The sequence below is a fragment of the Scomber japonicus genome, chromosome 21 (assembly GCF_027409825.1).
Source record: "Scomber japonicus isolate fScoJap1 chromosome 21, fScoJap1.pri, whole genome shotgun sequence".
Classification (NCBI taxonomy): Eukaryota; Metazoa; Chordata; class Actinopteri; order Scombriformes; family Scombridae; genus Scomber; species Scomber japonicus.
In genome coordinates, this window is record NC_070598.1 from 13,115,323 (window position 1) to 13,130,949 (window position 15,627).

General features: G+C 41.2%; 1 protein-coding gene across 1 annotated transcript in view; it reads right to left on the reverse strand.

Moving 5' to 3' along the window:
- The window catches only part of arfgef1 (ADP-ribosylation factor guanine nucleotide-exchange factor 1 (brefeldin A-inhibited)), a 50,428-nt gene that overhangs the window by 7,416 nt on the left and 27,385 nt on the right, over nt 1-15,627 (reverse strand). Inside the window, exons 9-29 of the mRNA XM_053342640.1 lie at nt 14,816-15,063; nt 14,129-14,262; nt 11,199-11,433; nt 10,298-10,397; nt 9,761-9,900; nt 9,534-9,642; nt 7,077-7,278; nt 6,880-6,991; nt 5,881-6,086; nt 5,654-5,738; nt 5,348-5,513; nt 4,796-4,947; nt 4,576-4,704; nt 4,333-4,491; nt 3,619-3,763; nt 3,410-3,500; nt 2,989-3,029; nt 2,676-2,845; nt 1,964-2,115; nt 649-821; nt 243-403 (exon numbers count right to left, since the gene is read on the reverse strand). Coding sequence (XP_053198615.1) covers nt 243-403; nt 649-821; nt 1,964-2,115; nt 2,676-2,845; nt 2,989-3,029; nt 3,410-3,500; nt 3,619-3,763; nt 4,333-4,491; nt 4,576-4,704; nt 4,796-4,947; nt 5,348-5,513; nt 5,654-5,738; nt 5,881-6,086; nt 6,880-6,991; nt 7,077-7,278; nt 9,534-9,642; nt 9,761-9,900; nt 10,298-10,397; nt 11,199-11,433; nt 14,129-14,262; nt 14,816-15,063 — 3,110 coding nt within the window. The remainder of the gene's footprint in view (nt 1-242; nt 404-648; nt 822-1,963; nt 2,116-2,675; nt 2,846-2,988; nt 3,030-3,409; nt 3,501-3,618; nt 3,764-4,332; nt 4,492-4,575; nt 4,705-4,795; nt 4,948-5,347; nt 5,514-5,653; nt 5,739-5,880; nt 6,087-6,879; nt 6,992-7,076; nt 7,279-9,533; nt 9,643-9,760; nt 9,901-10,297; nt 10,398-11,198; nt 11,434-14,128; nt 14,263-14,815; nt 15,064-15,627) is intronic.

Here is a 15,627-nt window from a genome sequence, read left to right on the forward strand (position 1 = left end):
TATTTCATACTGTAGAGCTATTACTATTGCAGTTTTGTTTTCAATATTTTGGTTGATAAAGATTTATTTTAATGCTGTTGAGATGTACGTTTATGAAAGACTAAAGAACGAAGTTTGATCTTGTTTTCTGTACTTCTGCTTCAAGAAACAAACGTTTCACTTAGTATGATTTAGGAAAACACAAGTGGCACCTTCACATTCAGAAATAGACTACTCTGTATAATGTGTGGGCTCATATTGACCTGTGGCCTCTCTGAGACGTATTTGGCGCAGTGTCTAATGAGGCGGATGGCTTCCATGCTGGTGTCTGGGAAGGAGGCATTACAGGCGAACTCCGACAGACACTTAACGGCGTCCTGGAAGGAGTCGATGGTGGCCGCAAAGTGCTTTTCAAATACATTCGCTGGGGGAAGGACAGAGGGAGGATAACATGAGGGTGGGCGGTGGGAGATAAAGATAGAGGAGATAGAGAGACAGAGCAAAACTTTAAGATCAGATCAAACATCTGTTGGCTGCAAGATTAATTGTGATTTATTCTTGAGTTACAGAGATCTCTGAACTGACTGACTCCTCCTCTGTATATAAAAGTCTTTCAAGGAAAATGTCAAAATGTAATAAAGGTGTCCCCAGGTAATCAAATGAACTTACTGACGATGTGGCCTGTGGTCTGAAAGGCCAGCTCCACAATGCTCTCATCCTGGTCAGATGCAGCCAGGTGGAAGACAGAGAAGATGTTCTTCCAGCCTGAGCGGATGTTTGCAGCCTGGGAGTTAACCATCTGGGCTATGCAGCGTACCACCATGTCTCTAATGGTGGGAGATCTGGAGAGGAGACGGGGCACAAGGAGGAGGAGGAGAGTGAATTGGAAGAAGACCAGGACAGACAGGTAGAATGGAAGTAAAAATTAAAGGAAGAGCAGAAGATGAAGCAATAAGGAAGAGGTAAACAGGAGAGAGAGAGAGTGTGTGTGTGTGTGTGGTTGGGGGTGGGGTGTTAGGAAGCATACAGTAGAAGTCAATCAATTCAAAAGAGGTAATGAATCTCTTAAATTGATGTCAATTAACTTTAAAAGCTCCTCATAACATCTTAAATCCCATTTTCAGGTAGAGAAATTATTCCAGCAGTGGCTAGTCTTTGCACAATAGATTTTTACAGCAAGAGCATTCCTAATTGCTCAGTAGTTATGAATGAGTGAAAAGACTGCCTCCACTTACCAGCAAACACACACACATGCATACACACACACACACACACACACACACACACACACACACACACACACACAGGAGGGCAGCATGAGAGAGTCTAATGGACACACTACGCTGCAGGGTTTACATGGCTGCCTGCCATCTCCTCTCTGTTGAAGCTCTCTCAGCCTGCTCAATCTGTGGGTGGATTTATACTTACACTGCTACTCCTCTTTCACATCAATGAAAAATGCGCTGCAGTAAAACAGCTTGCCTTTTGACGTGCTGCACACAGCGATTACATAGCCAATATTTACATGAACCCAGCTCATTTATGAGTGATCGCTGTTCAAATTCCATTTAAGGCAGATTCAAACAAAGGAGACAAAAAACGTTTAAATGAGTTCATTGAAAGGGTAATGCAAACAGACTGAAATGGGTCAGTCAAAATGTTGCAGCTCGTCTCGGAGAAAACAACAGTATGTTTAATCACCGCTATAAGAAGAAAGAAAGAAAAGAAAGGGAGAGACAGAGGGGGAAAGAAAGAGAGTGAATAACAGAGGAGGCAGGGAACCGCTACAGAGGTTGACGGGAGGAGGGGAGAATGACTGTGGGACTCTGATTCAGTGTGTGTGTCTGTGGCCATGTGAGAAACAACCCAGAAATAGTAACCACTCATGGTCACAGTGCAGGCCTTGTGTTTGCAGCATACGGCCAGCACTACAGATTTTCAGGGGAGTATTAACGTGAGCACTCAGTCACAAATAAATCTTTACCTGTTCTTTTTCATGATGTGCTCAAACGGCCTCAGAAAGTCTTTCTGGAATCTAAAGTTGGCCAGCTCCCCCTTTTCCAAAAATTTCATGGACAGTTGCCTGAGAGAGTCGACTGCGAAAATGGCCACATCTTCATTGGTGTTACAGCCGACCTGCACGGATAAAAAACATATTTCAGTAACATCACAATCTTACCTAGAATAAACCTTTAATACCTTCAATTCAGTTCCTTAAATAAGATGTGAAACTGAAAAACAAGCATCTGGGTGCACTGAAGAAAACAGTCCAACCCCAGCAAGATTAAAAATATTCCTTAAAATCCAAACTGATAAATGACTGATAAATTATTCTTTTCTAAACAAAGCAAATTCAGTTTGCAGCTACTCAGTGTGAAGCAGAGCCTCACTCAGAGATATGTCCTTGAACACTAAGATGCCAGAAAGCTTTTCTGGCAACAATTTCTGTTTATCAGTGACTGAAATCTCCCATAGAGAAGAAGATGGCAGAGGAAGAAAACAGTTGTTTAAGCTCTTGTAGTCCCTTTCCTATATGTGGAAGATCACCCTGATGATAAAATCATATTCATATCTATTATTGTTCAGTTCCTGTTCCTTGTTTGAATACCAATATTTGATGATTGTTTCATGGTGTTCACACAAAAAAAATAAGCATCATCTGATCACCATCTCTAATGTGATCAATCCTTGCCCACCTTGTTGAAGTGGTCTCCAATAACTTCCCAGATCCTGGACCACTGCAGCCTGATGCGGCCCATGTTGTAGTAGGAGATCTCGACTATTTTCTGCAGGCTGAACATACGTGGGTGTGTGGGCGAGGCCAGCTCATCCATGGACACAGCACACAGCCAGCGCACAAAATCAACTGACAAATAGATACAAGATGTTGGCAATGAGCAAAGAAAAGTGGTGCTTTGTACGGGCAGAGTGAATCATAACAGCCAAAAATAGCTGGAATGTACCTGTCCTTGAAGCAATAAGAAAAAAACAGTATGTAGCTAGACTCACCTATTGCATTGCCATCCAGTCTGGTAGAGCCTGTGAATATCCTAAAGCAGAAAAACACATATATGATCATTTAAAAGCCACGGTTCAGTGATATAACTGAATAAGTGATATGACTGAATAAGAGGATGTGAACTATGTTTGATAAAAAAAAAGGAAGATGTCTGCTCAAAACACCTGACATGCTACACAGCCAGTTAAATAGCCTCTGAATTCATTTTTAAATCAGTGTACGTTTGAGTCAAGTATGTAGTTGACACTTTAATGCTTAGTAGAATTTGTATTTTTAAGGAATCTTTCTCTGAGCCAATAATTATAGTTTAACATATTATATATGGTTCCTTATAGTCCAGTATGTTGTAAAACCAATCTGAACCAAGACAATTCATCTTCATATTTCCTAAAAAAGTTTCAAATCAGGTACCTGTCCACAGCCACCACCACACTCTGAGAGCTGGTCTCTCCGATGGACTCCTGGATGCTGGCAATCTGCTTTCTGTCTACTGTCCCTCCAGCTGCAGAGCAAAGCACAGATGTTTCAAAAATGTCAAGGTCTTCTACAATCTTATGTTACATTTAAGAATTGAACTTAATTTTGGTCTGTGGCTGTGACATTACACAGTCACTGTTTACCTAGACCCAGGTACTCGTCGTTGCTTTGCTCCTTGGTACTTGTTAAAAAGCCTTCTTTGCTCCGCACTGTCCCTGAGATATAGCGTGCCTTCACCCCTGTACCGATTAGCTGAGCCAGCTCCAGCTGACTGATGCACTTCATGATCTGAGAGGAGATATAACAGCAGCAATTTAGAGCAACAGATAACACTGAGGTAGAAATGGACATTGTGCAGACTGGGACCGAGGGGAAGAGTGTGGAACCAGGAGAAATTTGGATTTAAAGAAGGAGCTAAACAATTCCCCAAAAACCTTAAAAAACAATCATCTTTGACTGCTTCACAGTTAAATGAAATATCAATGCTCTAACTGAAAATGATATGGTCACACAATTAATTTTAGTTTGCTGAGAAATTTAATTTAGCTGTAATTTAAACCACTTACTGCTCAGTTGGAGAGTAACAAAAGTTCAATAGAAGATAATGTGATGACTGAACTTTTAAATTTGTTTGTATTAAACACAATGCTGTTTATCAGGCATCTCTTAAAAGTTAAAAAAAGTTTATTTCATTTAATTTTGTGCCTAGCAAAAACTCTCTTTCATATTAAACAATGTGGCCTGTTGTGGTTCATGGTTTGAGTCCAGATTTGAGGTGAGGTGTGATATAATAACAGAGAAAGGAAATACAAGGAGTGAAAGATTGTGCAGTTGTAAGTGAGAAGAGAAAAACAAACCTCGTGCCAGGAGTTTCCCAGGTAGTTGCCGTCAGTGTGAGCCACAGTGATGAGCGTCTTGATGGTGTCGATATTCTTCTGCTTCATCTCTGAGATGCCAGAGCTGGCCGTCAGCAGGGTGAACCTGGCCAGGGCTTGCACATACGCATCTCTCTCCAACTGTTAGACAAAACAGACCAGAGAGTGTGTAAAAATACTGCAAGGTAAAGAGAGTAGATACTATTCCTCCAAATCAGACATTACCTGTATGGAGAAGATGCACGCTATCCTGATAGCACAACGGATCCCTTCAAGACACAGTGAAGCCACCTCAGTGTCGTCACAGTCCTGAAGACCCACGCTAAAAGCAGCCAGGAAGGGTGTCCATGCCAGCTGAGGAACAACAAAGAGAAGAGGTGTCCAATTTGTGTGTGTGTATGAGAACAAAAGTGTGTGCGCGCATCTGTGTGTCTGCTTGTGTTACCTTGAACATGGGCCTGACGTGCTCCAGATGTGTGGCGCTGGTGAATGGCGCCTGAACGTGGCTGACAGCCTCCATCAGCGCTTTGGCTGTCTTTGCCATCTGCTCCATCTCCACGTTGTACAGCAGACGCCTCTGCTTCTCACTGGCCACACCTGTGCAAGAATCAACAGCAGATATGGATACTTACATACAATCACGGCTTTCTACAGCTACCAAACTATCTCAGGAAGGACAAAGGCTGAACTATCTAGAGACAAAATGTGACCACTTTATGGCCACTTGGGCATCTTCTGCACAAACTTTGAACTCATCTCAGGATAACTCACAAACACTGACTTTTATTGATCAACCCGCAGTAATATCTAATCAATTTCTGTTTGAGACATTTCTGATGGCTTTAGGTCTGATATAAAATCGTTACAGCTACATCGATATCAGGTTAATGGCTCTGGATATTATCTTGGTATTTATTCCAAACAGCACAAACTTTTGACACACTTTTAAAATCCAATGAGACACTGCAGCATCACAGGCCAATGCAGTGAGACTCACTCTGCTTGTTGGATTTCATGGTGAGCTCTTTTGTCTCCTTCATGGCAATCTTTTTGCCCGCAATCTCGTCGTAGATGGCCGAGAGATACTCCTCAGGTAAGTCTTTGCTGTCGTTGATGCCGCGGTTCATCTTGATGTATTGCTCTTTTGTCATTTTATTCTTCACCTTTGCAGAGAGAAACAAGGATACGGGTCAAAAGCTGCTCTTGCAATCCCTGTGATTTATGTTGCACTGATATCTGAGGGAATGGCTGCTGTCAAAAGAGATTCCCAAAGGCTGCTGCTGTACTGAGGTGGAGGGCTTACCTGTGGACTGTGAAGGTCCGTTGTCAACATGATGATTGAGTAGGCAAGGACGTATGCCGTGTCAGCGCTGGCAAAGAGAGTTTGCCTAAGAAAATCCAAATTAAACAGGAGGGCGAGAGAAAAAAACGGATGAATAAAAACAACATATTGTGAACAGGCCTAACAGAACCAACTTCAGCTGTTGCTACAGTATATTACACATCACCTGGCAAAAGATTCAAACTCACCCTTGATTGCATTCAAGATATCTTGCTGCAAATTTCTCCATGAGCCGGTCGATCTTCTGGGCCTCTCCAGGGAGCCGGAAGCCTTCCAGGAACATCCTCAGTGCAGAAACAAAGTCTTTGCCCTGGAAGTCCATTTGATCTACGTAGGCGTACATCACCTCTTTATTGAAACGATCATTATCCCCGAGGAATTCTCCCACTTGAGTCTAAAGAGAGCACAAAAGACGACTGGTCAGTGTTATTTTAATACTAGACGTGCTGCAATGTACAGAGTCTGAAATCCTATGCTGCCTCTTTACAGCTCACATAACCAATTTAGTTTGAACCAACAGTAATCCTTTGAGCTCACCGCTCTCATTATCACAGCTTTTAATTGTTCTTTACCCAACATTTCCCTCGTCATAAGGGTGAGAAGCAGAGAGAGAAAATTGATTAAGGCACCGTAAAGAGTAACTTAACTGTCTGTCTGCCTTTCCACCACCTACTCCTTTTCACTTGACCTTAATAAGAACCACTGTTCTAACGGTAGGATCATCCAGTAAGTGAGGATTAAATAAATACATGTCACACTTTCATAGTTATCCACTCTATGTGCTGCTGCTGCATCTAAGAGGCCTTTATTTCAAACCAGATATTGTGAATGCTGTTTACTGCTGATAACCGATGTGCACAGATGCTCCTGAGGTTGTCCAGTAAAGGCAAAGTGCACTCCTCATTAGAGCTAACATTTACGCTGCTTTTAGGACTCTGGGTTAGTGTGAGTGGCTGTTTAATGTTGGTTGGACAGGCATTCGATAATTGTGTGGCTTATGTGTGGTTTGGTTAGATGATAGAGAAGAAGAGAGTGCGTAATCAGACTGGCTATGTGTTTATTTGCCGAGCATTTTGCTGCTAATATGGCGACTAGACACCCAAACAAACCCAGTAATGGTGCTGGAGTTGAATGAGCCTGTCTGTTTATTGCCCGAGTAGCTGAATATAAACAGGGTGACATTTTACCGAATCAAGCCTCTCTTCTTGGTGCAAGAACTGAGCAAGGTCTTCTGGGGTGGTACCCAGCATGCCTTGCTCTTGAAGATACTGGATTCCTCTCTTTGGTTTCTTGTTGAACCTGTTAAATAGAGAAAGGAAATACTGTAGTCAATAAAGTGCGAATAGAACAAATGTGAATCATTTCTGTGTGTAGTGAAACTTACAGGTCAATCCCTTGCTCGATTATCTCTTTTTGCTGTTTGAGAACCTCAAACTGTTCGGGATTATCAGTCCCTGACATCTGAGTGCTATAGCTGCCGATGCCAGAGGAGGCTGTGGAGTCCAGGGAGTTAATGCTCCCATAGCGGTTTATGGTCTCCGGGGCCTTTGTCTCTGTGCTCTCTTGCTCTGACGGTTTCTCCTGACCTGCGGAGCAAAAAAAAAATCACGGAATAAGATCACACAGCAGTAATGATAGAAGAGTGGAAATAAATCTAGTATTTTTATTGTTACTGTAAACATCAACCCACTGAAACCACTACAAAAGGTGAGAGTTTTTAATTGAAACTCTGTTGCTGGCAGAAACACAGCCTGGGGGCTTAAAAAAAACATGAGTCAACTTGGAGTGAGTACTGCAGGAGACTTCAGCAATTGAAAAGGGGAAAACTGCAGCACAGAGAACAAAATGACCCCGAGGCCTTCTTAATGATTGTTGTTGGCAGGGAGGGTATGCACACTGGTGTTGCTTACATGCACACACAATCACAGCCTAACGAACGCCGACAAACACACACTTTTCCTCAACACAGAGCAGGTGCAGGGAACGGGCAGGGGGAGAGGCTATTATAAAAAGGTGGGTTATCTAAAAAGCTCCAGGCAGTTAAACTAGAAGCAGTCGGGACTTAGAGGCTGAGAGAGGTGGTTTCTTAAGCCTGCAGAGACAAGCTGAGAGATCTGCTGCAGCTGTAACCCTGTGCTGCAGCCCGGCGTCTGATTACCCATCGGAAACTCTTTAAAACATTTAGGACAGTGTCACAGTAATGTGAGCTGGCAGTATGCCTTCTATTCTTAAGCTTACAGAGTTGAGAGAAGGTGGAGGAATACAGAGGGAGGAGGGCAAAAAACTAATTTCATAATATTTCTGAATTTCTCAACAAGCACCATTTTTATGCATTTAGTTCACAACAAGTATTTCTACCATTAGTTCATTTCAAACATGTTTTTGGTTACAATCTATGGTGTGTAAGTGGGTAACTGGAAACCCTATAATACCACACAGGTTATCTAATGCACGACTAGTACAAAATCATTTAAAGCTACAGACATCCACGACGCAACAGGCTTAAAACAACGAATCCCACTGTTACCTGCTCTTGCTTTGAAGTCATCCAACAAAGGGGAGAAAATGACACGGCAAGTGACAGTTAAAATGTGGAGGTGATATGTTGTACTGTAATGCATGAAGCCAAGTCAGTGTTTTCAATGTTTTGTAATCACAACTCATAATGTAATTTACATGTTAAGACAGAAAAAACAGTCTTACTCTGAAATCCCCCACTGCCAGCAGCAAATATAAAATTCAAAATTCAAATACCGACCCATGAGCTCCAGCTAGATTACTAAGGAGTTGTCAAAGGTTTTGGCAAGATGGTGTTCCTGCAAGTAAACTGCCTCAGCTGGTTAGCCTTGACAGCTTAGCCAGAGGCAAGCCTTTTCACAAAGTTGCACTTTCTGAGCTCTTCCTTTGGCAAACAACAGAAAGCCACTGGTGTGCAAAAGACCCAGGGGCCAGTCTCACACATAGGAGAAGCTCTGTGTGTCGTAGACGGGTGTTTCATCATGGCTTGGCCTAAGGTATCACTCAGGTTTAGGCTAAACTTCCTGGATGAGCCTTTCTGCACTGGCCTCTGGGCATTATCTCTCTGCCTTCTCCAGATGGAGCTGAGCAGATGAATGCTCAATTCCATCTGGGAGCGGTACCTTCTCTGATGGACACCAACTGCCAATCACACAACTGATTGCAGCCGGATAAATGGATGTAAGCTGTACCAGTAACCCAGTTAACCTTGTTGATGAACTGCTGCCATAACTGGGCAGATGACGGGAAAGACTAGTTATACCTTTGGCAGTCTCATCTATGACACACTTTTTCCACAATGCAGGCTCAATTCTCCACAGACGTCTGAGAGAAAACAATCTGGAATTTTATTGCCAAACCCAACAAAGGATAAAATTGCAAGCAGGCAAAGTAATCTAGCCAGTACCATCTGGATTTAAGCTGTAAACGTTAATTGAGACTGCTTCTGATAAAGACCAGTTACACAGGAGGATAACATCTTCATGTTACTATGGATTACAGTTACATGCATCACTGTTTACAATCCATCAGACCTTCTCCAAGAATGACTAAAGGCTTCCCCTTGGAGTTTAATTTAGTTTGAAGTCATGGGACAAGAAGTTTAATAGAATTAGATTGTTTTCTGTAAATAATCTTTTTTATACCGACCTGAACTAAAAGACAAACATCAATTCTGCCACTTATGAGTCAAAAGACGATGCATTTGTTTAGTGCACAGAATAAGAATGAACAGAAAGGTAATTTCCTTGTCTTTTGTATTCAGTGCAGGTATGACAGCTGCCAGATAATCGAGATGAATTACATTTTATCCTCAGTGTCTTACCGAGGCTGGTCTGGGAGTTGGGGTTGACATATTGATCCTTACTCCACTCTACCATACATTTCAGGATGGACACTAGACATTCAAGGCCTTTCTTTCTCAGGGTCAGCTCCTAGAGAGAGTTATAAAAAACTGTTAATTCCCAACGCCACAGAAAACTTGTATTGTACTGTAACAGTAGTAACATATGAATCCAAACTGCAGAAAATAAAAATAATAAAAATAATCACCTGCAGGGGTGTTGTGCCGAGCTCGTGGCCCCCGCGCCCTTGCGCAATCTTCGAGAGGTCGTTGACCAATCGCTCAAATATGTTAGCAGCATTCAAGTCACAATCGTAGTTCACATAGATGTCCACCACACTCTGGGCATCTGGAAGAGATAGATGGGACACATGCAAAGAGTCTGTCATTGATGAAATGAGTACAGCGTGTCACTGGAATAATTATACAATTTTACAAAGGTTAATTTGGTTAATTTGAAAAGGTTAAATTAATGATTTAACCTTTTCAATTTATGATGTGATAACATACATTTGGCTTTAAAATATGCCATTCAAAAACAAATACAGAAAGAAATTTGATTGGAAGACACATTAAATTGCAAAAGCCTTTTTAAAGATGATTTTAATAAAATATTTGGTGTAGATGCACCAGAAGCTCTTCTCCTGAGCCTCTATTTACTATCCAAGAGTTCACATACCAAGATGATATAATGACACATAAAGAATCCATGTGAAAAGTGGCAAAAAATGAGAACTGATACACACCTGCACATATTCTAGTGAGGGTTTGTATGACCATCCACTTGTGGTCGTAGGAGCTTGTGGAAGTTTCAAGGATGTACAAGAAAATCTCCTTGAAGAACACCTGCAGACAGAGTCCAAATGACAGTGTGAACAACAAATAGAGAGCCAAAGACACCATCAGTTGTTGAAATGATCAACAAAACACAAGTGCCCCAGAGCCCACATGATTTTCATTCAGTAGACACATCAAATAAAGCAGGTGAGGGTCGTGCCTTTAATATAAACTGATCCAGCTCAGATAAAATAAACCGAAGGCAACAGAAAGCAGACGATTGCACCAAGGTGGGAGGATTTTACAGCACTCTGTGAGAATCCACATCTCCCATAGATCACTCAAACTGGTCAATAGCAGAAATACTCTTGAACAGAGAGGCTCTGAAAAGGAGAGACCATCCGTGTGTCTTTTATCTAACTAGGTTAAAGCAGGTGAGGATACATTTTCAACCTGTGAAGTGATGATTATTAAAAAATAAATGTTTGAAGGAAACTTTCACTCAGCCTCTCTTCTGTCATAATATCCTGTTTCCCAGAGAGACTGTCAGCAGCCTGAGAAGGTGTGAAATTGTTGCTTTTCATCAAGAAGCAGTGGGTGGATGTATAAACATAGCTACTGCACTTAGCCAACTAGTTCATCAGGTTTTCCCTGCATATCTGACTCAAAATAGAGTGTGGGGAAAACGAACAAGAAAAAAACTGAACACAAAGCATCACGTGGAGAGCATGCTGCTGAAGCATGGAGCAGCAGGCACAGAAGTGATGAGTTATAGTAGATAAGACTGTTTTTAGCATTGAGCAGGAACACTAAAAGTAGATTTACTGGCCTTTTTCTGATAAGAATGAGATGCCTTAGCACATCTCTTACCTCAATTTGCATCTTGAGGTGCGTCTTGAAGTGGGAGAGCAGCGTGAGGAAAATGGATAGGGACAGTTCGAAGACCTCAGGCACAGATGAGACACCATTCTTAGACAGGGCCACACACAGGTACTGTTTGATGGCGTTGATGAACATCTCATTGGTCTTGAAGATGGGCCCGGCGTTCTGCAGTATGGACAGCAGCAGCTGGAGGGACAAGACCTTCGATCGCAGCTCGTGGGACCTGAAGAAGGGACACAAAGTTGAAAATTAGTTTTTCGGTAGAGTTCTTAATTAATTTGAGTAAGTCCAGGGACAACAGTTCTGCTAGCATGCAAAATATTATATCATGTTGACATCTACGGCCAAAATGCAACTGCTGAGGAATATTATGATACAGTGAGTCTGAATATTTTAATAGTGAATGAGATGATTATATATTGATGAAATGAACATGCGGTACGAGAGGGCAGCCTGACTGTGTGAATGTGTATCAGTGTATTGGTGCGTAAAGTCCATATTTACATATTTAGCTCTTACTACTAAAATTTGTGTCCTGACCCTTTGAGAATGAAGCAGCATAAATTAACAACAGTAAAGGAATTTTTCCAGCCATCTGCTCAAGGCCGATTAGATGAGCATCAAGATTTTAGACACACAATAAAAACAACAAAAAGAAAGAAGATTCACAACAACTAGCTACCAATTATCTTAATAACACCTCAGAGAAACAGCAATGTGATGCATGCTGAGACCACATCTTACTGTATCGCTCCACCAGAGAGTTAAAATCTCCAACAGCCATCAAAGAACTGCCAGAACTAAATCAAAGCTCCTCTGCTTAGAGCCTCAGCTTGTCTGAAATGAGTTTTTTTTTCTGCAGCAGCAGGACAGGAAAAACTGGAGCTCAAAAAACATACTTTCAGCTACTTAATATGCTGAGATTGGCTGCTTCTCTGCTATGTCTTCCATCTCTGGTGAGCAGACAAAGACGGATTTATTTGGCACATCAAAAATGTGTCTCAACTTCTTCTGTAACTGCCCAAAAATATGGACTTTTTTTTTTTTTGGATGTAGGATTTGGAAAATCTGACACTTTATCACTAAAGTTGGAGCAATATGATAAAGATGAGATGAGACGTCTGTCAAAGATGATGTGCCTCTCATAGTAAACTTTGTATAGAGCAAAAACAAATCCAATAAAAAACAAAAAGGGTAACTGTGACCAAAACCTTCCTTAAAAATGAACTAAAACTATTAAACATTTTAAAAGTGAAAAGGACTTGGCAAAATGTATACAGTAGAGTCCAACAGTCTGAGTCCACTTTTCCATTGGGAAAGTGGTCTCAGACTGTTGGACCCTACTGTATATTGTTTGCTAAAAGTAAAACAATGTGTATTAAATTTTCATTTCTAAATAGGAATTGGTCACAGGATGCACAGATATGTATAAATCCTAAGTGTCGCACAAAAAAAACCCCTTAATTAGTCAAACATTGACCAGCAAGGTTGTTGTTAGTTAGTGTTAATTAATCCTTGTTGTGTGATCTCAAAAATAGAAATCCAGAAAGTGATTTAGAAATACAACAACTACAAAGAGATAATTATATTTATCTCTCTTATAGCCACAGTGAGGAGGATGAACCAATATTAACACATATACAATTTTTATACTTGTTTCGATTTGGGTGTGATTACCTCTGACAACAGAAGACCTTCTTGTACATTTTGTACTACAAAGTATATCAGCATGTTCCAAAACAGGCACAAAATGAACCCTCCTGAGATCAGATGTGTACTTTCTGATCCCATATGAAGATACAGAGTAGTCCGATGGTTAAAGCTGATAATAATGCAGCTTTTTGGCCTGTGTGCTGTGTCGTATGTGTGGACAGAGAGTGAAACATCAAGCAGAACAGCCGTGTTAGAATGGTAAAAGGTTTCTGTCTGGCACTGACATGGTACATCAGTGCTGAGGTAATTGACATGGCCTTCATCTGAAAGACACAGACGTACACACACACACACAGACCTCTTTTGCATTTCCACAAGATTCATTTCAAAAGCTTTTCAACTGAGCTTACCTTTTGCCTTCACTGACATAAAAAAAAATGAGATCAATGACAAAGTAAATATCTAAAAGACCAGATGTAAGAAATCCTGTTTCTCACAAGCTGGTGCTATCAGGGCTAGCCAATCAGATGCCTCTATTTCATCAAACCAGAGCATGATTAAAAATAATAGGAATAATGTCAAATCAGATTATCTCTTCCCCTCGCTGGTGTTATGAAAAAAGGGAAACATTTAAAAAGGGGACTCTGTGCTTTAAGAAACAAGGAAGTGATTCAGAAAATGCTGAGCTATGCCTCATTGTCTCCTTTATAACCATTTATCGAAAACGCTGCTGCTATCAGCGGAGCAATCCTCATTTTAAACCATGACTCATATCTATTCTTATACCCAACAACATTCACACAGAATAACCACTAATAGAGGGGCTTTTTCACAGAAGCTTGACCAACTGGAGAGTAAATTATTAACCTGAGAATTCATCAGCCATTTATCAAACAATTAGATTTTCTGAGTGGGATGTTTACTGGTCAAAGAGGCAAGTGCAACTAACAACCCACGGAGGCACAAAATACAGATGCAATGAGGAGCGAAAGCAGAAAAATATCTAAAAGACAAAGAACCAACAACTTATTCTAATACTCTAATATCATGTTTCTCCTAATTTATGTGGTAGCTCCATTTTGTTTTGCTCATCAAGTGTTAAGGTTCACTGCTGGATACGTTTATTCAGAGATAAGGCTTGCTTTATAGGAAGGGATGCACACATACCCTAACTCCAAAGCAATTGTATGTAGCAATGTTAAAAAAAAAGCCATGTTTAAATACAATTTGAATTCCCTCACACAGCACATGGAATTTATTCTTACTTGGGATCAGGTGGTCCGTCTGACAGCGGCTTCATCGACAGCTTGCAGAGTGAGCGAAAGACAAGGAAGGCATCTTTCTGGAGGATGTGGGAGAATTTAGCACCAGGTGGTTGGCCCGGTGCTGCTCCTGATTCCTACAGTGAAACAAAAGCAAAAAATGCCACAGTGATCAACTGAGTATTATATCCTCCAACCTACTAATGTCTTAAACAGTGTGTGGGAAAAAAAACCTTAGATCTGTAAGATTTATTTAACCTTCAACACACAGAGGAGATCAATCAAACATAATTGCAGAGTTCATATACAGCTGGAAATAAGGGTGATTATAAAGGACCTTCCAGGAAATATATTCACCTTAATTAAAAAAAGGAGCTTTGAAAGTCCTCACAGTGCAAGTGTTGACAATCTCTTTCATTATTTTCTTTTGATTAAATCAAGTGGTTCATTTCCCTATGACTGTCAGCCAGTACAGCCACTCAGCACAGCCAAAATGTTACATCATATACAGGAAATTACATATTTTTAAAGTCAGCTCACAATCTTAACACTGAAATATGTAACACGTGAAAATAAAGTTTGACATTCCAAGTTCAAATGATTTGTTGTTTCATTTCTGTTGTTTCTCAGTCTTAATGTTACAACAGAAACGTGGGCTATAAATCTTTTAAAAACAGGTTTGTCCTTCACCTGAGTGTCATTGGACGAGACAGACAGCCTGTCATCAGGCAGCGAAGGGGTGAAGCTGGCGGAAATAGGCGTGCCGGGGATACCGTTGGCATGGACGTGCTCACTGTCGCTGCCCAGGGTGCCCTCATCCTCCATGGAGCACTGGGTGCCCTCTGTCACTGCTTCAGCTGGCTCCGACTCTGCCTGCTCGCTCTCAGCACCAGACTCCTTAGTGTCCGAGCAGAGGTTTGCAGGGTCCAGGCAGTGCCCTGTGGTGCAATGATGGAGCAGTGAGAAAATAGATTGACACACATACATATCTCTAGTTTAAACATGCAGATAATCAAACACCTTTAAACATGCTCGACCAGGACTACAGGTTTTATGACCTGCAAGGCAACATTTAAGATCTTTCAGTTTGACATGATGTTCTGGTCAAATACAAAAAGAGAAAATGATAGTGGCACATTGTGGAGAAGCAGCATGTTCAACAGTGTCCACGTTGAAAAGAGGATACTTGAGTGCATTTCTACTCAGTGCTCCTCCTGACCATTAAAGCACTGTTTGTCAAATTGCTGCTCAAGGCTAAAAGTGTATTTGAAAAAGGAAGCAGAAGCACTATTCTTTTGTGTGTAGAACTTAATAATGCTTTTAGGAGAACAGCTGCTTTTTTTTTTTGGGGGGGGGGGAACAACAACTTCCCACACAAAGAAAGAGTGCTTTGCCTTCTTTTTTTGTCAACATCTGAGGCAACTTGAGGGAGCTTAACCTGACCCAAAATTTAAGTGTAGCTTTGCAGGAACTGAGGCTGTTATTTATTTACTGACAGCCAC